Genomic DNA, 21505 nt, shown 5'->3' with positions numbered 1-21505 from the left:
CTGTCTTCAGCCCTCCACTTACTCTCTTCAGCCCGCCACTTACTCTCTTCAGCCCTCCACCTCTCCTCCCGGTCATTTTGTGCTTTCCTGCACTCTGACATTATTTGCCTCCACGCATTCGTCTGTGCTCTGTCAGTGTGGGAGGACAGCATGAGCTCGGAGAACATTTCATCGCGAGTGCGTTTTTTTTTCTTTCTAAGCTTCACTAGCCTCTGGGAAGGAGAAGATCCTGTGATCATTGAAACACATGCAGCTGGTGGAGAAAAAAAAAGGGACAGCGGTATTTAAAAAGACACATTTTATAAAACAGTGGCTACACTCTTTCAGGGTAAACCTTGAAAGTTAACATTACATACATAGCACATGTGCTTTCGTTACAAGGTCGCATTTTGCCTCCTCCCACCGCGTGAACGGATTTTGGTTGAATGCCAGCAAACATACACTGCAATGCTTTGTTCTACAGTGATTCCCCAGTACGTGTTGCTGGCCTGGAGTGGTAAAGTGTCCTACCATGAAGGACGAAATAAGGCTGCCCTCCCCAGAAACCTTTTGCAAAGGCAGAACCGCAAATGCCAGGGCAAAGTAATCCTTTCACATGCTTGCTTTTAAACCATGTATAGCATTTTAAAAGGTACACTCACCAGAGGTCCCTTCTCCGCCTGCTGAGTCCAGGAGGCAGCCTTGGGTGGGTTCGGGGGGTACTGGCTCCAGGTCTAGGGTGAGAAACAGTTCCTGGCTGTCGGGAAAACCGGTTTCTCCGCTTGCTTGCTGTGAGCTATCTACAACCTCCTCCTCATCATCTTCTTCGTCCCCAAAACCTACTTCTGTATTGCCTCCATCTCCATTGAAGGAGTCAAACAACACGGCTGGGGTAGTGGTGGCTGAACCCCCTAAAATGGCATGCAGCTCATCATAGAAGCGGCATGTTTGGGGCTCTGACCCAGAGCGGCCGTTCGCCTCTCTGGTTTTCTGGTAGGCTTGCCTCAGCTCCTTCAGTTTCACGCGGCACTGCTTCGGGTCCCTGTTATGGCCTCTGTCCTTCATGCCCTGGGAGATTTTCAGAAAGGTTTTGGCATTTCGAAAACTGGAACGGAGTTCTGATAGCACGGATTCCTCTCCCCAAACAGCGATCAGATCCCGTACCTCCCGTTCAGTCCATGCTGGAGCTCTTTTGCGATTCTGGGACTCCATCATGGTCACCTCTGCTGATGAGCTCTGCATGGTCACCTGCAGCTTGCCACGCTGGCCAAACAGGAAATGAGATTCAAAAGTTCGCGGTTCTTTTCCTGTCTACCTGGCCAGTGCATCTGAGTTGAGAGCGCTGTCCAGAGCGGTCAGAATGGAGCACTCTGGGATAGCTCCCGGAGGCCAATACCATCGAATTGTGTCCACAGTACCCCAAATTCGAGCCGGCAACGTCGATTTAAGCGCTAATCCACTTGTCAGGGGTGGAGTAAGGAAATCGATTTTAAGAGCCCTTTAAGTCGAAATAAAGGGCTTCATTGTGTGGACGGGTGCAGGTTTAAATCGATTTAACGCTGCTAAATTCGATCTAAAGTCCTAGTGTAGACCAGGGCTAAGGGTGAGGAGGTGGTGCGGGAGGGAGGCTGTAAGTAAGATATTGGCCAGTAGGTGTCATTACACCAGCTGGAAAGGAAGAATGTTGTTTCCAGAGGCATATAGGCATATAATAGTCTTCTCAGAGCTGTGATTCCCACTTGCTGCTTTAGTGAATCTGTTCATCTGATTTTTGACCTTCTTGTTGCCTCCCACCAGCGACTTTTAAAAAGTTTTTTTAATTGTTAAGGGAGAGGTTGTTAAAGTTCTTATCTTCCATCTTTGGGACCAGAGTTCAGTTCAGTCTGGAGCAACTTTCTGAGTCCAGAGTAGTCAACGTTTCTACAAAACTGCCAGTTAGAAAACAGCAAGGCATAACCACTGGCACCAGTGCCATGTACTGTGTAGCTGCACATGGCAAATGTAATTTGTTCCAGTCAGGGCTGTTCTTCAGTAGTTGTGCAAGTATCTTGAGATCGCAGGATGGAATAGGGCAGTATGTGTGCAGTATTGAGGGGCAGATTCCATACCGAGATGGATGATGATTGTTCTGTTGCTTACAAAGTTTTCCATTATACTGTAATGAATATACAGTATAATTATTATACTTTAATAAATTGGATCATTTGTTTGTGTGCATCTGCTTCCTCTGTCGTGCAATAGATCAGATCTGCTAATGAGCATATCAGTTCTCTCTATTAGTAGATTATATAGATAATCCTGTGTGTTTACACTGCACTTTACAAAGCAGAGTAAGATTTCTCCGTGCTTCAGAGATACCACAACCTGCTGACTGAATCAGCACAAAGGTGTGGTGCTTTTATATCTGAAGTTTGTTCACTTAATATCAGAGATCATAAACTGGGAGACACAAGGCCACTGGATGCTCAAAGAGAAGAGACTTAGTATCCAGAGAGAGATGTGGAAAGTGAGAGAGACTTGAACTTTCAGAAATAATAGAAGTTTTTCCACTAAAATGTGGGCAAGAAATTCTGTGCACTTCCTTGGGCAAAGGGTAAGAGTTGTCGAAACAGCCTCACAATAAGGGACAGCCTGTCACTGAATCAGAAAAGAATAATAATATAGAACAGATATTTAATAAAACCCCATTATCAGTGGAAAATCTGTTCGTACACACAATTACTTGATTTATTAACTGTCTTGTCTACCTTGTCATGACAATACAATTACAGAAATGGAAAAAAGAGAGTTCTGTTCCCAAAGCCACATGTTTTGCCAGTGGTCCTGGTGTCTTTGTGTATGTGCAGCCACAAAGCATTGTTAGGCAAGAGGAGTAAGGGAGTTTTATCTTATTCAGTGATAGACAGCTAAGTCTCTGATCTAGCCTTCTGGAAGGCCGCCTGCTTAATTTTCTTTGTTTACTCAAAGGCAACTAAAACAGTGGAATAACAACTGTTGCTTTCATCACACAATAAGTTCATTATGTCAGTCAAAACAAGTTTGTGAGTTCATAATTGAAATATCAACCATTATTTGGAAGATGATAGTTGCACATTAATCCTCCATTTGCTTGTGCAATAACAATAGGCACTTGCTCCCTCTCTTGTTCTCTGTTTGTGCCATTCCACCAGTGGGAAGTGTGTCAACATTCTTGTCTCCTTATACCTCTATGGGGGAAAGCACAGTTGGTGCAAGATATATGTTAAGGGATTTATCGGTATTTACTTATTGGTGACAGTGTTTTGAACAGTTAAATGCTAGGTAGTAGCATTGTTAGAGAAATAATACTAATTAATCTGTCATTTATCTTCATATTTCCCCACAGAAAATCACCAATCACATCTTAGGGAGAAAAGTACCTTGGAACTGATCGGAAAAACAATCTTCTGTTTCGATAAGGTGTATTGCATGTAGTGAATTTTCATGCGTCTTTCCTATGTACATTAATTTATGACGTGAGAATAGAATACACAGTAAATATTCCAATGTGCAGAGTATGTTTGGTGCAATTCAGTAATGTCGTATTCTCTTCACATATTGAAAGTTTGGATGTATTTATAATTGAGGATCAGTGATTTTATGTGGATGGCAGGTTTTTAATTTTAAAAAAAATAAATTACTGGTTTCAGTAATGTTGTTACACCCTTCCCAGATTAATTTAGTTTTGTAGTATTTATAAATACTTAAGAATCAATGATCTCATGTGGACAACAGATTTTAAATATTTATTTTTAATAACTATTTTAACAATGATTTTTTAATTTTTATTTCATAGCTCACTGTTTGTAATTATTTTGTACTGCTGAAAAAATTAAATAGCTTCAGATTGATTTGCAGTAACTGTCACTTTACTGTAGTCCTTTTTCTAGGGTTTTGGTATGTATGGCATCCGCAAAAGTGAGTTAATTAAACAGCCATGAAAGGTTTCTATTGGGTAGGATAAGCCTGCAGACTGTAACTGATTTCATCTTTAAGGTGGGGCAATTTTAGCACTCTATGGAGTGGTTTAGATTTGTTCCTTCCATTAATAATGACTCTACAGTTGTACAATCCTGTTGTACTCACCAGTAGAGGCCAATGGAAAATATGTTTTTCCATTTTGTTGGGAATTCACTGTTTCCATTCCCAAAGTGTTATCCCATTCCCAAACTATATCCAGAGAGAACAATAGTTTTAATTTTTTTGGCACTCAAACCTTGAAGGCCTAAAATGCCTCAACTCAAAAAAAGTCAAGGTTCCAGTTACAAATAAATGTTAACCAGTGTCGTCAGACGTCACCTGTGTGCTACTCTGTTCAATGTTGATAACAGTTGGCTGCGTGCATGTGTGCTGTCCCAGCTCTGCGCAGATCGCTGGCACAGCAGATCTTGAGCAAACCACCCAATGACCACAGACTCCAATAAGGTATGAAGGCACCCGGCCAGGTTTATTGCCAAACGAAACACAGTCTCTAGCTCCCTGGATCAGATGTCTACAGATCTGCTAGTACAGACAAAGACATCCACTCAGGGATGCATTCTTATACACAGGTACAAACAAGTTACACATCACTCCTGACACATCAAGTACAACCCCTCTGTGCTTTAGGGTGCTACCTCTCTCCTGGTACATGTTGGTTTGAACAAACAAGTCTATCCATCATGTTATCCTTTTGACCCTTTCTTTAGGATGGGTCAGCCTGTTCCTTATCTCTGTGGAATGTGTTCGTACCAGAATGTTCTGGTGCCATCCTGGCACCTATTCATCCTACTAGTACTTGATACCTTTTAACTATGTGTATACGTGCAATTAGCAGCCTTCTTCTTGCCAACTTCTGTGAGCAAGGCCTGCCTCTGGCTCAGCTTAACTTTGCTTTATGTTAACAAAGTCTTGACCATTACTTTAGCTCAGGCCTTAGGTCTCATACTGGGCCTCTGATACAAGGGTTTATGTTTCAGGGCCTCATCTTACCACATTCAGCATGAAAAAAAATCCCTGTCCCCACCACCCCAACAATGTTGAATTTTCATTAATGAGCAAAAAGAAAAGGAGTACTTGTGGCACCTTAGAGACTAACCAATTTATTTGAGCATGAGCTTTCGTGAGCTACAGCTCACTTCATCGGATGCATACCGTGGAAACTGCAGCAGACTTTATATACACACAGAGAATATGAAACAATACCTCCTCCCACCCCACTATTGTTTCATATTCTCTGTGTGTATATAAAGTCTGCTGCAGTTTCCACGGTATACATCTGATGAAGTGAGCTGTAGCTCACGAAAGCTCATGCTCAAATAAATTGGTTAGTCTCTAAGGTGCCACAAGTACTCCTTTTCTTTTTGCGAATACAGACTAACACGGCTGTTCCTCTGAAACCTGTCATTAATGAGCACAAATTATACACATCAATTGTGGAGATGATTTTTTTAGACTCATGCCCTTTGAAGAGAATGCCCTGCCCTCCCATCCACTAGGGAGTCTATCTTGAGATGATCAGTAAGTCCATTCTCAAGTGTCATAAGAGCAGGTAAGGCAGCAAACTGTCCCCATGGTACATTGGACTTGTGTTACAGGAAGATGATGATGATAAAGAAGTCTAATTTGGTAAGTGTTCAGTGGACAGAAAATTGTTGATGCAAAATTTTCAACCAGTTCTGGTTGAACTGATCTTTCTTTCTGTCTCTAATCCACCTTCCGTTAGCTAGATGCCCTCTCCAGGATGTTTGGTTATACACATAACTGATGTCCCAGTGATAGAATACAAATTGTAAAGGCTGTGGTTCTCAGTGTACAGCTGCTTTTTTGTCGGCTTTTTTGCTTACCGCAGAGGAGGCTGTATGAATGTATAAACAGGAAAGGCATCTGAGTAAAACAAGTACATGCAAACTGTGAGTTGTTATAATTGCAATATTTCCTGCTTCACTGTAGTTAAGGTGGAGATATTATTTATTAATTACAAAGAATGCTCTTGGGTATAAAGCTTTACTGTATATTTCTGTATTCATTTACTCTAGAAGGGTGAAATATAAAAGGGGGACCTCTTGTGATCATTAAAAATTTCACAGCACTTTTATGAAAAGTTAGAGATGAAAGCCCCAGTGTCCTGATTAATTACAGTCTGCCCAGCTAAATTCCCCCTGAAGCTTCCATTGCATATGATCGACCAGATCCTCAGCTGATGTAAATTGGTGTAGTTTCAGTGAAGTCAGTGGAGCTACACTGAATTATCCCACACGAGGATCCAGTTCAATATTTTTCACCTCTGCTAAACTAGTGGTACCATGTGCTTTAAGCAGCTGTCATGTCCTACCCCAGAGTCAAGAGGAAATGGGACAGAGTGAAATCATCTCTGTATGTAGTTTTAGAAAGGGCTTTTATTATTACTTGTTTGTCACAATAGCATCCAAAGTGTGGTAAACGCTGTGAAGAGTTTACAGTCTAAAAAACTGTAAACAAAGGATGGGGAATGTGAAATAGCATGCAAGGATGGAGCGTCAAGGTGGTGACTAGCAATCTCTCTAGGCCCTTCTATGTTACTAGAAAGAAAAGGAGTACTTGTGGCACCTTAGAGACTAACCAATTTATTTGAGCATAAGCTTTCATGAGCTACAGCTCACTTCATCGGGTGCATTCAGTGGAAAATACAGTGAGGAGACTTATATACACAGAGAACATGAAAAAAATGGGTGTTATCATACACACTGTAAGGAGAGTGATCACTTAAGATGTGCTATTACCAGCAGGAGAGAGGGCGGGGGGGGGGGGGGAACCTTTTGTAGTGATAATCAAGGTGGGTCATTTCCAGCAGTTAACAAGAAAGTCTGAGGAACAGTGTGTGTGTTGGGGGGTAGGGGGGAATAAACATGGGGAAATAGCTTTACTTTATGTAATGACTCATCCACTCCCAGGACACAAATCAGATGTCAAGAATTATAACATTCATAAACCAATCAGAGAACACTTCAATCTCTCTGGTCACTCGATTACAGACCTAAAAGTCGCAATATTATAACAAAATGTATTTTTTTTTGTTGTAAATAAAACAGACTCCAACGAGAGACTGCTGAATTGGAATTAATTTGCAAACTGGATACAATTAACTTAGGCTTGAATAGAGACTGGGAGTGGATGAGTCATTACACAAAGTAAAACTATTTCCCCATGTTTATTCCCCCCCACATACACACACTGTTCCTCAGAGGTTCTTGTTAACTGCTGGAAATGGCCCACCTTGATTATCACTACAAAAGCTTTTCTTCTCCCTCCCCCTGCTCCCCCTGCTTTCCTGCTGGTAATAGCTCATCTTAAGTGACCACTCTCCTTACAGCGTGTATGGTAACACCCATTGTTTCATGTTCTGTGTGTATATAAATCTCCTCACTGTATTTTCCACTGAATGCATCCGATGAAGTGAGCTGTAGCTCACGAAAGCTTATGCTCAAATAAATTGGTTAGTCTCTAAGGTGCCACAAGTCCTTCTTTTCTTTTTGTGGATACAGACTAACACGGCTGCTACTCTGAAACCTATGTTACTAGACTATATCCCTTCTGCCCACCTGACTAATTATTACTGCTTGGGATCCTCTGGGATGAAAGTTGCTGTTAATGACTTTCGAAGTGTCCATTTGGAGTCATGTAATCACCTCCAAATGCTGCAGAAGAGTCTACAAGTGATTGCTATAGCTTTTGCCTTATTTATTGGACCCATTCCTATGGTATAAATGTGGGTGACCTTTTCCCCCATGAAAACAAATATAGCTCTATGGAATCTTCTTGGTTTTATGTTCTCTCGCCAGAGATGCTAATAGCTTCATTGTTCGAGTTTTTTTTAAGTTTTCAGCTGATGAAAAGCATATGTCCACAGTAACCTTTAATAGTCTGTTAATGCCCAATGGTAAACTTTAGGAACCTTCCTGTTTTCAGTTAGTTCTTCTTGGTTTGATTATATTTAGATTTCTACATTATACCTGTCTAGCTGCCCAAGAAACTACAAGCGTCATAAGAACATAAGAATGGCCAAACTGGGTCAGACCAAAGGTCCATCCAGCCCAGTATCCTGTCTACTGACAGTGGCCAATGCCAGGTGCCCCAGAGGGAGTGAACCTAACGGGTTATGATCAAGTGATCTCTCTCCTGCCATCCATCTCCACCCTGTGACAAACAGAGGCTAGGGACACTATTCCTTACCCATCCTGGCTAATAGCCATTGATGGACCTATCCTCCATGAATTTATCCAGTTCCCTTTTAAACCCTGTTATAGTCCTAACCTTCTCAGCCTGCTCAGGCAAGGAGTTCCACACGTTGACTGTGCGCTGTGTGAAGAAGAACTTCCTTTTATTTGTTTTAAACCTGCTGCCCATTAATTTCATTTGGTGGCCCCTAGTTCTTATAATATGGGAACAAGTAAATAACTTTTCCTTATTTACTTTCTCCACACCACTCATTTTATATACCTCTATCATATCCCCCCTTAGTCTCCTGTTTTCCAAGCTGAAAAGTCCTAGCCTCTTTAATTTCTCCTCATCAATCAAATTTATTGCAAGTCAGAAGGACATTAGAGGCTGTCCATTAAACTGTTTGAGGCTTTCCTAGGTGCTACCACAATAGAAATAAGAAATAACAAGCAGCTAGCTACATGTTGCACCACCTGTAAAGAAATGGATGACTTAGACATGATCTCTTTCTCAAAGAAACACTCACAGTCTGGTTCTTAAATGATCATGGCTGACATTGCCACTTGGACTTCCAGAAGTTGCTGGAGCTGTAGGTTTGAAGCATTAGCAACAAACAGGCATAACCCCATAATTGGTGGTCTAATCTGGTGAACAACTGAAAAACAATTCTGCTGGTGGAACTACTTAATGTTCAAGGAGTCTACAATACAGTTTGTGTTGCATCTGGAATTTATGCTTGGTCCTTTTACAGCATCATTCATCAAGGAACTTGAGCCGCTTAACCATTGTTTAATATTTACAATACTGCAGGGAGAAAAAGGAATATTATCTCTCTCTTCCAGATGAAAAAATGAGATGTGGAGAGGGTAAAGGCATGATTTACAGAGGTTCTGAGAACTTCACCTGAAGTCAACATAAACTGCAAGTTCTCAGCACCTATGGAAATTGGGTCCGAGTGATTTGTAAGTCACACAGCAAGTTTGTAGTTAGAATATAGGTCTTTTGTCTCCCCGATCCTAACAACAAGACCATCCATCTTTCTTCGTGCTTCTTCATGGAGAGCAGTGGTGTATTCAACACATACTTCACTATTATTTCCATATTGTCACAAATAAGGTGGAACTCATGCTTGGTGCAGAGCATCTGAGGTTCGTAGTTCTTTACAATAGTCTTGTTCCAATTTTGTAAACACATATAGGGAATTGGAACCCACAACTCCCAGCCTCCAAAACACATGCGTTTCCCGAGAATTTGTTTTAATTATGAGATCCATGTTCCTCTTTTTTTCTATCTTGTTTTATTTGCGTGGTAAATAATTACTCTTATTTTAATGATTTGTACAGCACCCTGATGGGAAAGGCAGGCACTCTAGTAGATAAAATAATTACTCAGTGAGGTAGAGGAGCAACTCCTTTGGTTTGAGCAGTAGGGGGAATTTAGAGTCGGGCCCAAATTGCAAAGTTCAGATCCAGACTTTCCAAACACTCCGATCTGTTTGAATTCAGGATTTTATTGGGCCCACCTCTGTTATGAACCTTCTTTCTGCTCTTTGTACTTTCTTCTGTGCTGCCCCCTACACCTGGAACTCCCTTCCTCCTCCCAATCCACCTGGCCTCTCTCCTCTCCGATCCTTGGAGCAGAGATAATATCTCCCCCATGCTTTGTACAGAACCAAGTACACTGAACAATCAATGAATACTAATGGACTGTCTTGTCCCCAGCTAAGGGGGAAAACGCTGAAGGGCCAGGAAACCCCATGAGTCCCACTGTGCAGTGTCCTTCAGATCATTTCCTCAGGGAAATTGTAATTGCCTGTGAAAACAGCAGGGGACATGATTTTCCTAACTCCCTGCCATGCGGCATTATGAGAGGAATTCCCACAGATTTCTGGACATCTGTGGAAGGCAGAGGCATTTATGTGGAGGCCCAGAGACTGTGCACAATTTCTCCGATCTCTTATTTTGTCTGAGATGCTTTGCTGTCTGCTTTTTTGGGAAGATCATGAATAGTGTGGAGAAAGTGAATAAGGAAGTGTTATTTACCCCTTTCCATAACACAAGAACCAGGGGCCACCCGATGAAATTAATAGGCAGCAGTTTTAAAATAAATGAAAGGAAGTACTTCACACAACGCACGGTCAACCAGTGGGTTCAAAAAAGAATTAGATAAGTTCCTGGAGGATAGATCCATCAATGGCTATTAGCCAAGATGGTCAGAGATACAACCCCATGCTTTGGGCGTCCCAAGCCTCTGAATGCCAGAAGCTGGGACTGGATGACAGGGGATGGATCACTTGATAATTGCCCTGTTCTGTTAATTCCTTCTAAAGCATTTGGCACTGGCCACTGTCTGAAGAAAGGATACTGGGCTAGATGAACCATTGGTCTGACCCAGTATGGCCGTTCTTATGTTTTGCCACAACTGCTACTACCAGTGTGCAGAGAGGGAATGTGTTTAAACATCACTGAGACCCTGGGTATCATAGTCACCTATCTCAGTTTGCTGGGCGGAAGCACTGTCTTGTGATTTAGAATCCTGTCACTAGAGTCTGAGAGAAGCCTCGAGCTTTTACTGTTATCACGTAGTGTATATTTGCTACCATACGCTTTGCTGAAGGGATAGTATGGGAACTGGCACCCTGCCATAGATACCTAGCAAACCCAATTCAAATTTGCTGTCTTATCCCCCTTTGGAGGATAAAGCATGTACAAGGCTGGAATAGAGGTGATAGGAAACTGCATGTTGGGGAAATGATTGTTTGGGGGTGGGAATTAGGTTTATAGGAAGGCACTTATGCTTGGAAGGGTGCCCTTTTCCTGTACCAAACAGCTTTCTTTTCCTTCATTTCCTCCATGTAGTCTCCAAGGCTGATCTTCTCCTAGTTACCACCACTTCTAGAAACACCATCACATGGGGGCTCTTAAGCCTGTGGTGTCAAATTCTGAGGTGCTTACTCAACTTTTGAAAGGCCTTTCTAAGGAAAAAACTCTTTTGAAGTCAGTGACAGTTTTGCCTGAGGAAGGGATTAGTGAAAACTGAGTAAAGAAGGACCTCAGGATTTGGCCCCTAGTCTATACTCTTTGAGCCAGATTATCCCTTTACAGTAGTATATATTGCGAGTAACACACTGAAGCCAATGGAGTCGCACCAACGTAAGAATGGTATGAGTGAGAAGAGAATCGGGGCCTCTGAATCTGAATTAGACTGTAAAGTCGTTGGGATAGGGCCTGTCTCCTCTACAATGTGGAGCGCATTATCCTCCCTCCAAGGTAATGCTGTTATAGTCTGTAGGAGCTTTAAGATTGTTGGTAGGAGTCAGTCTCTTCTGATGAATGGGCAATCTTAGGAGAGAATCTCTTTTGGGTTTTTTTTGTGTTCAAGCCATCTCACTACATGACTGAGAACTGTCAAAGAGGAAGGGGAGTGGTGCCTCCCGCATCTCAGATTCTAGGAAAACAGTAGAATTTTTAACCTCCCCAGATCCCAGGCCCTTTTAACCACGATCCCTTTTTTTCCAGCGGCTAATTGTCCTGCAGCCTGCTTTCCTACCGGTGTGTTCCCCCTGACACGCCCCGTCAGCCACAATGCTGCATATATGCTCTTTAGAGACCTGTGCCTGGCGGGCATAGAGCAGAAGATCAGTGGATTAAATACTGGCCCTACTGAAGTCAACAGTAAAACTCGTACTGGGAAGGGGCTTTCCACACCAGCTAGTTGGAAAGTGCTGGCTGGAACTACTGTAGTGAAAGACGGAAGAGGACCAGGACGGAGGCAGCAGGCCCTGGATTTCAGGGAAGAAACGGTTGGGTCCAGTAAGGAGCTGAGGCCATGTGCTATTATACACACTGGAAAATCCTCATATAGAACTAATCATGCAATCACCTCTCCAGTTGTGGACTGCTACTTCCCCACATCCCGGACGGTAGGATAGGGACCCACAGAGTTGTAAGGAGTGCTCAGCGTGAGCATGCTGAACAGGTTCTGCTGAGCCGCTGTAAGTTGGAAAAGTGCAATTCCTTAATGCAACATTTGAGAATCAAGCTGGTTTCCTTTCTCCTCATACATCACCAGGTAAATGAAAAGGCTAAGTGAGGCCCTTGGGGAAAAGGAACAAATGCCACATGAGAAATGCTGGTCATATTGATTAGTATAGTTCTAGATACCACAGTGATGAGGGAAATGAAAGAACCAGTGTACAATCCTGTTGTGTTCATATCACGCTATAAGTGACACCTCTGCAACCCTATTACTTTCCACAGCTAGCACCGATGTAACTGCTTGGAACTTGATAGACTATGTTTTGATGATGCAAAAAAGGGAACAGAATCCAGCTCCTTCCTCTGTAGCTGTGTTGGCTCCTACAGGGCTATCGGGTCAAAAGCAGTAATGTTTTGTTGGAGTTCCCAAGGTTAGCAGATCTGGCCCTGAATACACCCAGAGGACAGAGCTGTTCTATAAGACAGTGTCATTTCTATATTGCCATTTTTTGGACGGTCCCCTTGGGGATTTTTGTAGAAGAGTCAGCCTTGGGGTGTCTGGCCAGAGTTTCCATTCCAGTCCTACAGCAGGTCACTGTGGCTGCATTAGCATGGTGATGAAAGGTTTGATACATAACATCACTGAAAGTTTAGATTCTGGGGACTGTTTGTGGACAGACCCTCTATCTGCTGAGCTTGTGGATTTCCCCTGCCAGAAAATTCCCCTTGTTCCACCATGGCCAGTGACTTCTTCCTGCATATTCAGCCAAGGATTGTAGCAAGTGCCTGAGTAAACCCTACACCTAGTACCACATAAGAGCTTTTTCTCTTTATTCTTTGCAGAACCAGCTGCTAAAGGACCAAAGTGGTGCTGGAGATGTGCTGAGGGCCAAGGAAGTGGCAGCCTGTGTCAAAGTGGGGGTGTGAGGCGTATCTTTCTAATATCCCTGCCTAAAAATCGCCTCCTGCGTGATTACAAAGAGCAGCAGAGAAGTGGAGAGTGAATGACATGGAGGACTTGGGAGGTTGTTAGGTCCATCACTGAGTCTGTTGTGGAGAAGCATTAGTGCCAAGGGAGTGCTTCCCCTTTCTGTGTGCAACATTTGTTGTTAATCCCTCTTTCCGCTGCCCATGTGCTACTGTTGGCTCATGCATGGATATGTGAATCTGCACCATAGCTGCCTGGCAGCGTGATCCCGCTGCAGAATGTACTCAGTGGCAGTAGTTTTTGTAGGTTTATATCAGTACTGATGTCACCCAGTGCTTAAAGCCAAGAGGTTAATGGGACATGGAGGTAGAGGGCTTGGTTCTCATTTATACAAAGGCCCTTTATGCTGCTCTGGCTTTTGTGGGCCTGGTGCAAAACATAGTTGTGGCCCCCCCTGGGAGCAATGGAGCATGGCGCAGGGAGATTGGTCCCCAGAGTGAGGGGCCGGCCAGGGTCCTGTCATGGATGGGGTGGCCCCGCTCTGCCCAGCCCAGTGCTAGGGCACTATTTACAAACTGGTCCGCCTGGCCCTGTGCTGCCAGCATGCCCCTTCCCCTCAGGGGTAGGTCCATGCTGTCCCCGCCCCCCCCCCCCCCCACCGCCCAACACTGGAACACCCACCCCTCCCATTCCCTATGGCCAGAGCCCCCCCCCCCCCCCCCGACCTCCTCCACAAATGCACAGTACCCTGCACAACACCACCTCTGCTCACAGCCCTACCGCAACTGCCCAGCACCCTTCACAGAACCCCCACTCCCTAGTCCCCCAACACACACACAGATCTTCCCCACCCCCACACAGCCCAGCACCCCCCCGCCAGACTCTCCAGAGACCCACTTCCCCCAGGCCCTGCTTCCTGGCCGCACTCACCAGCCCTGCTAGGAAGCGACTGTGTCTGCCGAGCTGAGCCACCAGTGCAGCCATGGCTGGTCCTGGAGCAGAGAATCACTCTGGCCCCTCAGGAGTGGCACAATCAGCCACTGGGCCTGCCCCAGCCGGGATCTCTCAGGACCCACTTGCCTGGAGGGGCCCAGCCAAGCCCCCCCCCCCCCCCCCCCCCAGTTGGCTGAGACTGGCCAGGCTTCTGCACCAGTTTCAGGCGGCTCAGCTACAGGGAAATAGGCAGGGCCTCGCAGGTGGTGGGAAGCAGAGACTGCCCGGAACCGGAGGTGCACTGGGGCCTGGCCAGGGGACAGAGAGAAGCCGGCAAGTAGGGCCAGGGGGTGGAAAGGAGCCCTCAGCTGGCTAGGGGGCAGGCTGAGAGGAGCAAGTGGGCAGGGAGGTGGGGGAGCCAGTAAGCTGGCAGGTTTTCAGGGCACAGTGCAAGCAGAGCAGGCCGGGGCCCCTTCTGAGCATGGGCCCGGCTCCGTGGTGCTCCTGGCACCATTGTAAACCCAGCACTGTAAAGGGGTCTCAAAGTAGGTGGAAATGGCCCCTGAGAATGCCCTTGGTATAGATGATTTCCCTGGCCTAACATATACCAGGGCCAGGCAGTGCCCTGCACAGCTCGAGATTCGACCCACGGCCTGGCCACGGCTGGCTCAGGCTGCGGGGCTAAAAATTGCTGTGTAAATGATAGGGCTCGAGCTGGAGCCCTAGCTCTGGGACCCTCCACCCTCACCAGGTCCCAAAAAATCTACGAAGATTTGTTTTTTTTTTTTCAGTCTCTAACCTGAGCCCCGTGACTCCCGCGAGCCTGACTCAGCTGATCCGGGCCAGCCGTGGGTATTTTATCCCAGTGTAAACACAGCTAAAGCCATCTTTGCCCTTTGCTGTCCCTGCCCCAAGTGCTGGAGCAGAGTAACTGAAAATTGGGCCTGTTAAGTTGCAGGAATGGTAGAGGCACTTAAGGAGGAAGCCAAGGAATGAGAGAGAACTGAAACTCATGTGGGTATTGCAGTGGTGTAGCCAGGTGTATCACCGTGGCTTGGCAGGCGATGTGCATGAACACACTTAGGAAACTTGCCGCTTCCCAAGTGGTTAATTCCGGGGTGCAGGCTGCTTCTGAGGCTTTGAGATCCTCTCCTAGAGGCTGCTGGAGACTGGAGTGGGAAGTCAGAGAGGCTTTGCAGCAGCGCAGCAAATGCCTGCAGTGAGTCTTGGGTCCCCCGCCCTCCACTTCTGGCCTGTGATCCTCATTTATCTAAACTCCACCTCATTAAGAGTCCCCAGAGCCATCCAGTCCCTTGGCTGAGTGGGAACCTCTTGAGTTTGTAAGGCCTAGCCTCCCCACACCAATCTTGACCACGGACTCTGCCGTTTCTTGTATGTGTGTTTGTGTATATATGCAACGACAGGAGGAGTGTGTGTGTGTGTGTATATACACACACACTCTCTCTCTCTCTCTCTCTCCCTCCTCTCCTCCTGTCATTGTTACATTGTGTGTTTCTCCAGTGGGTGGAATGGGAAAACCCTTCTCATCTGTTTGAAACAGTGACTTATTGCTGATTTATAGCAGCATTATATTGAATTTTCCATGCCTGTGTGCGGGAATTAATTATGTGAGATGGGAAGCTATTTTCCGTCTTGTTCTGAGAAGACTCCCATGACGTTTACACAGGTTTATTACTTAGGGTAACTTTTAAGCCAATGAACTGGTGGGGGTGGGTGGTGAGTGTGTGTGTATTCACATCACTGCCCCATATTGGAGAGGATTTGAACTGCACAGCTTTGTTTTATGGTCCCTATACTGTAAAGTGCTAATGAAGATTTTCCTTTAGCTCAAGTGATAGGGGCTTGTGCTTTTTAGAGTAGCGGATTCTGAGTTCCATACCTGACATGACTGTGACAGCTATGTGTTGCTAAGTGGCATCCCATTTATCAAATGAGAATCTCAAATAAATTGACTGTCTCTTAATCCTCCAGAATTATTAGACCCAATTTATAGATGGGGAAATGGAAGCACAGAGATGAAGTGAATTTCCAAAGGTCACCTAGTGAGTAGCAGATTGAGGACTGGAACCCAGGAGTCCTGGCTCCCCGTCCCCTCCTCCAACTTCTAGAGCATATTGTCTTTTGTGGAGGCAAGGGTGCTGGAACAATTTGTATAGTGGGGGTGCTGAGAGCCATTGAACCAAACCGTAAACGCTGTATATGATAGAAACCATTTCAAGCCAGGGAGGGAGGCAGCACCCCGAGTTCCAGCACGTGTGGAGGTAGTTACATTGATTCCCAGGAAGGAGGTCACTGTTGCTGACATATTGCTTGTGTATCCTCTCTCTGAATGTGATGGGGTACCTCAACATGTTTTTATTTGTAAAGGTTGGGAACACTGTAAAAATGAGGATTGGGTTTAACAGTTGATTTAAACTCTCCGCCTTCTGTCAAGAGGCCAGAGGGTCCGCAGAGAGCAGGATGTGGTGGGGATTGGGGATGACCTTTTCTAGAGCAGGCCGTTGCTTCCCTTAGACTCTTCTTTACTCTGAGGGCTGGTTTGCGTACTGATTTATCTAAATCTATGCAGCCCTCTGCTACGGCACAGATTTAAACAAAAAATAGCGTTCTGAAAGTGCCAGGGGATCTCTCTGTTTTTACATCTCAGCAATGTGTAGGGGACATTGCTCCGTCTTGCTCTGCTAACACCCAGCTGGGGCATTAAGTTCAAGAAAGGAGGGTGGGGGGGCCAGGAAGCTAAAGAAAAATATATTCCCTTCATCCTGAGAAAAGTCCTGACATCAGCTGACCCCCAGGGGAGGAATATCTGTGACCTTTCAAAACCGGTCAAGTCATTTGTGGCGATGAACAAGACTCGTGTATTTTTTTTGGCAGGCACATTTGGAAAGGAAAGCGAGAGGCACCCAGTTTAATGGTTGCTGCAAGCCATCCATGCTTTTGTTCCACCCTGGAGAAGAGCTGTAAACTAGTCAAAGGCAGGAAAAGGAGTACTATGTATACAATGGGAACTGTGTGTGTAGAGCAGGGGTGGGCAAACTTTTTGGCTCGAGGGCCACATCTGGGTATGGAAATTGTATGGTGGGCCATGAATGCTCACAAATTTGGGGTTGGGGTGCGGGCTCTGGGGTGGGGCCAGAAATGTGGAGTTTAGGATGCAAGAGGGGGCTCTGGGTTGGGGCGGGAGGGGAGGGCTCATTTGGGGTGTAGGAAGGTGCTCCTGGCTGGGAGGGCTCTGGGGTGGGGCCAGAAATGTGGAGTTCAGGGTATGGGGGGGCTGGGGCAGGGACTTGTGGTGCGGGAGGGGGTCAGGGGTGCAGGCTCTGGGCGGCACTTGTGTCAAGCAGCTCCTGGAAGCAGCGGCATGTCCCCCCTCCGGCTCCTATGTGGAGGTAAGGTCAGGCGGTTTACAGGCTGCCCCATCTGCAGGTACCGCCCCTGCAGCTCCCATGAGCCGTAGTTCCTGGCCAACGGGAGCTGCAGGGGTGACGCTTGGGGCAGCAGCTGTGTGCTGATCCCCCTGGCTGCCCCTAAGCATAGGAGCCAGAGGGGGGACATGCTGCTGTTTCCGGGAGCCTCTGCACAAGCGCGCGGAGCGGCTTCCGACCCCACTCCCTGGCTGGAGTGTGGAAGCAGGGCGAGTCCCAGACCCCACTCCCCAGCAGGAGCTGGAGGGCCGGATTGGAGCACCTGGAGGCTCCCGTAGTTTGCCCATCCCGCTGTAGAGAGAAAATCTATAGCAATATATCTACACCTCTAAACCTATGCCGGCCTGAAACGGACCCCCACCTTTTGTGTGAAAAGTGAGCCTAAAGGGAGACCCTCTCGGATCTCTCCTGGCCTAGCTTCAGAAGCTCCCCAGAGGAGACCAACCCTTTTATTTTTATTTCTTCCTTTTTTGGAGGTTGGAATTTGCAGCAAAAGAAAGTCACAGCTGTTCGCTTTGTGCCCCAGCCAAACACTATGGCACCTGGGCCATTTGGAGCAAGACAAAAGTGCGGGGTCGGGGGGACAGTGTACGGTAGGTAGGGATGTGTGTGTGCGTGATGGGGCCTTTGTGTTCCTGGCCCGGCCTCGGGGCCTGGGCTTCTGAGCCTGCCTGTATCACAGAGACCAGGCCGAGTAGCTGCAGCCAAGGGGGGCGCTTAGCACAGCGGCTGGTTCTCATTACGCAGCCGGGCCAAGCACTAGACCCGGACCGTGCCGCGGCCCCACGCCGCCTACAAGCCCCAGGCTGCAGCGGGGCGCCCGGGACCGGCCCCAGCTGCCGGCGAGGAGGTGGGGCATGGGGAGGCAGGGCTGTATAAGACCCGAGGCAGGGCAGCGGGCGTGCCGGGCAGAGGGCAGCGCGCCGCGGGGATGGAGGCGGGCGGTCCCCGCACGCCCTGCTGCCGGAGGACGCGCACGGGGCCCCTTGCGGAGCGTTTCTTCCTCCTCCTGCTGCTCCTGCTCCCCGGCCCCGCGGCCGCCTCCGAGGCACCAGGTAAGGGAGAGCGGGGCGGTCGCAGGGGCAGAGCCCCCAAGGGGTCCCTGGCCTGGGAGAGGGGCCCGGGCCACGCCGGGGGGGATGTTCCCATAGGGGCCCCCCGGGTCTGGCTGGCGGGGACGGGAGGAGAGTGCACATGGGGTGCAGCCCTCCCGGGTGTGGCTGGCGGGGAAGGGAGGGGGGTGCAGCCCCCCTGGGTGTGGCTGGGGGGGCCCCCCGGGCGAGGGGTGAGCCCCCCCCCGGGTCTGGCTGGCGGGGAAGGGAGGGGGGTGCAGCCCCCTGGGTGTGGCTGGGAGGGGGGGCTGCCCCCCGGGTGAGGGGTGAGCCCCCCCCGGGTCTGGCTGGCGGGGAAGGGAGGGGGGTGCAGCCCCCTGGGTGTGGCTGGGAGGGGGGGCTGCCCCCCGGGTGAGGGGTGAGCCCCCCCGGGTCTGGCTGGCGGGGAAGGGAGGGGGGTGCAGCCCCCTGGGTGTGGCTGCCCCCGGGCGAGGGGTGAGCCCCCCCCCGGGTCTGGCTGGCGGGGAGGGGGATGCGCCCGGGTGCACATGGGCGAGCCCGGTAGGTTGCCTGGAGCCGGCAGACAGCTGGGCAGGAGCGGGGACTGTGGCTGGCGATGTGACCGGAGCGGGGGTCCCCTGCAGTATCGTCCACCTGGTAACCCAGCCGGGCTGGCGGCTGCCCCAGCAGAGCGGCTCCCGCTTTGCGGCCCCAGGCCAGGCGGGCTCCGCTCCATGCCTCTATATGGTCGTGCTGGGGGATCAGGAGGCGGCTTGCTGCTCGCAGCCAACTTCCCTCTGCCCTGGGCTGGGCTAGCGAGCCCTCACCCTGCAGACATCGGCTCCGGGGGACCATCCATCGGGGGCCCCTGTCGGACATCGCAGCCAGTGGCCCCTTGTGCCCCTGCGGGGTCCCCACCCCAGTGACCATCAGTAGCTTGCGGTGGAGGGGCTCACAGCCTTCACTCAATCCACAGCTACCCCAGCCACCACTCCCAGGGGGCAGGAGCGAGGTTTCCTTGTGCACCCTCTTTAAGATGAAACCCAGCTTTTTGGAAGGACAGGAACGTTTTCTGGGAAATTTTTTGTTACCTTGAAAGTTTTCTGCTATTGACCAAACCAGAATGTTTGTCTCTATTTCTGGCATGGGGGGAGGGTTCCCTCCAGAAAAATGAAATTAGATTTTTCTGCTTGAAATGAAACAAAAACAATTTTGTATCCTTTGGATTTTTTGTTTTCTTTCTGAAAACACACCACATGGTTTTGAGCAGCTGCATGTGAAAAGGACCCTCAGAACTGGGTGCATGGCAGGATCCTGGCTTGGCAAAAATAACTGATCAAGTTTGGGGGCAGGCAGGAGCTGTGAAGGGGGAGCGGAAAGCTTACTTTGAGCGGGGCAGGGACTGCCTTTAAGTGTTTGTACAGCACCTCGCAGGGGGCCCTGTTCTGTGACTGGAGATTCTAGGCGCTCCCCCAATGCAAATAAATAATGACAGCTCTATCAAATGCAGGAAAGGTGCGCTCCTGGAGAGCATGTTTGCAGAAGAGGGTGGGGTGTGTATGTAATTCCCTGAAAAACAGGGAGATGGATAAAACGTCCCATTGTAGTTTATTTGATTTAGATTTTAACAAGGTCCCATGTCAGGGTCTAAGCCCCTCCCATTCACTGCAAGGACAGTTTTCAGCACAGCTAGGATCCTAGCATAATAAGGAACAGCCATTATGATATGACCACAGGCCCCCCAAGTAATCACTATAAACAACTCCCCGTGTCCCATCCTATCTCCAAACACCCCTGGAGAAAGGTGGGCTTTGCAGCATATCCAGCAAGGTTCGGACCCCTGCTCAGTTGGATGAATGGAAAGGCCCTGATCCTCAAAGGTAATCAATTTGAAATCAATCAAATATCCTTGAGGATCTGGGCCTCAGAGCCTTTCTGTAGGTTCCTGGAAGCTTCCCTAAGCAGCTGGAGGTTTCAAACCTGGGTATTGAACTTGTTCGTTCTTTACATTGTTGTTTGGCCTTTTCAGTGTAATGATTATTTCTGCCTCCATCAAAAATCTGAAGCCACAGATTGCCCCCAGTTGTGACAGGAATCCAGACCTTCTGAGCAAGGGCAGGAGCAGTATAGAAACAGTTAGTTCTGCTTTTCCCCTTCCTTCCCTTTTTGGGTATCCTGTAATGAGACCTTAGAAAACCACAAAGGGAAATGATTCCTAGGGGTTGGGATGCTGGCCTGTAGTTCTAATTCGAGCTCTGGCAGCATCTCCTTTTGTAATTTGAGGGTAAGTCACTTCACCGCTCTGTACCTCAGTTTCTCTGCCTGGGAAATAGAGTCATTTACCTCCAGAGGCTTGAGGCTTAATTAGTGTTTGTAAAAATGCTGAGATTCTCCCACGAAAGCTGCTCATAAATTTGCCGCCTTATTTTAGCTCTTCATGCAATCTATTAAGCTGCCGTTTGAGAAAACAAAAAAATCTCAGACCCACCCAGTGTCATATTCATGTTACAGAACAAGACTTCAGGGCTCTTCAGTCTAGGTCCTGGCTTACACTTAAAAGTTCATTCAACATAGGTATGGCGTTTGGGGGTGTGAAAAATTCATACCCTGAGTGCCGTAGCCATTCTGATCTAAACCCAGTGTAGGCGTGGCTAGGTTGATGGAATAATGCATCCATCAACCTAGCTACCACTGCTCGGGGTGGTGGTGGAGTGGATTACCTACAGGGACAGGAAAAACCCCTTCTGTCGCTGTAGGAAGCGACTACACTATGGCACGATGGTGGCATAGGTAGGGCATCATAGCTGTGCCATTGTAACGCCTGTAGTGTAGTCCCTTCCTACAGCAACAGAGACAACGATCGAGCAAGATCCGTTGGTCTGGCTTCAGCTTCCAGCCAATTCAGACTAGAAATAAGGTGCAGATTTTTAACAGTGTGGATAACTAACCATCAGAACAATTTACCAAGGGTTCGGGGTGGATTCTCCACCGCTG

General features: G+C 47.7%; 2 protein-coding genes across 6 annotated transcripts in view; both read left to right on the top strand.

Annotated features, from left to right (window-relative positions):
* ALMS1 (ALMS1 centrosome and basal body associated protein) overlaps positions 1 to 13583 on the top strand; it is a 138945-nt gene extending 125362 nt beyond the window's left edge. For 2 of the 3 annotated variants that reach the window (XM_075128150.1, XM_048846404.2), the window contains one exon: positions 3344 to 3848. In XM_075128150.1, coding sequence (XP_074984251.1) covers positions 3344 to 3388 — 45 coding nt within the window. In that variant the 3' untranslated portion in view covers positions 3389 to 3848. Of the gene's footprint in view, positions 1 to 3343; positions 3849 to 11693; positions 12247 to 12995 lie in introns of those variants that run through there. The other variant, XM_048846406.2, reaches the window with a different exon arrangement.
* Positions 13584 to 18242: 4659 nt separating this feature from the next.
* The window catches only part of ADAM33 (ADAM metallopeptidase domain 33), a 75961-nt gene continuing 72698 nt past the window's right edge, over positions 18243 to 21505 (top strand). Inside the window, exon 1 of one of the 3 annotated variants that reach the window (XM_048846399.2) lies at positions 18243 to 18514. In XM_048846399.2, coding sequence (XP_048702356.2) covers positions 18391 to 18514 — 124 coding nt within the window. In that variant the 5' untranslated portion in view covers positions 18243 to 18390. The remainder of the gene's footprint in view (positions 18515 to 21505) is intronic. The other 2 variants (XM_048846400.2, XM_075128149.1) reach the window with 2 other exon arrangements.

Source organism: Caretta caretta, chromosome 4 (assembly GCF_965140235.1).
Source record: "Caretta caretta isolate rCarCar2 chromosome 4, rCarCar1.hap1, whole genome shotgun sequence".
NCBI classification, from domain to species: Eukaryota; Metazoa; Chordata; order Testudines; family Cheloniidae; genus Caretta; species Caretta caretta.
The sequence above is the reverse complement of the archived record's forward strand: the minus strand, read 5'-3'. Positions and strand labels throughout refer to the sequence as shown.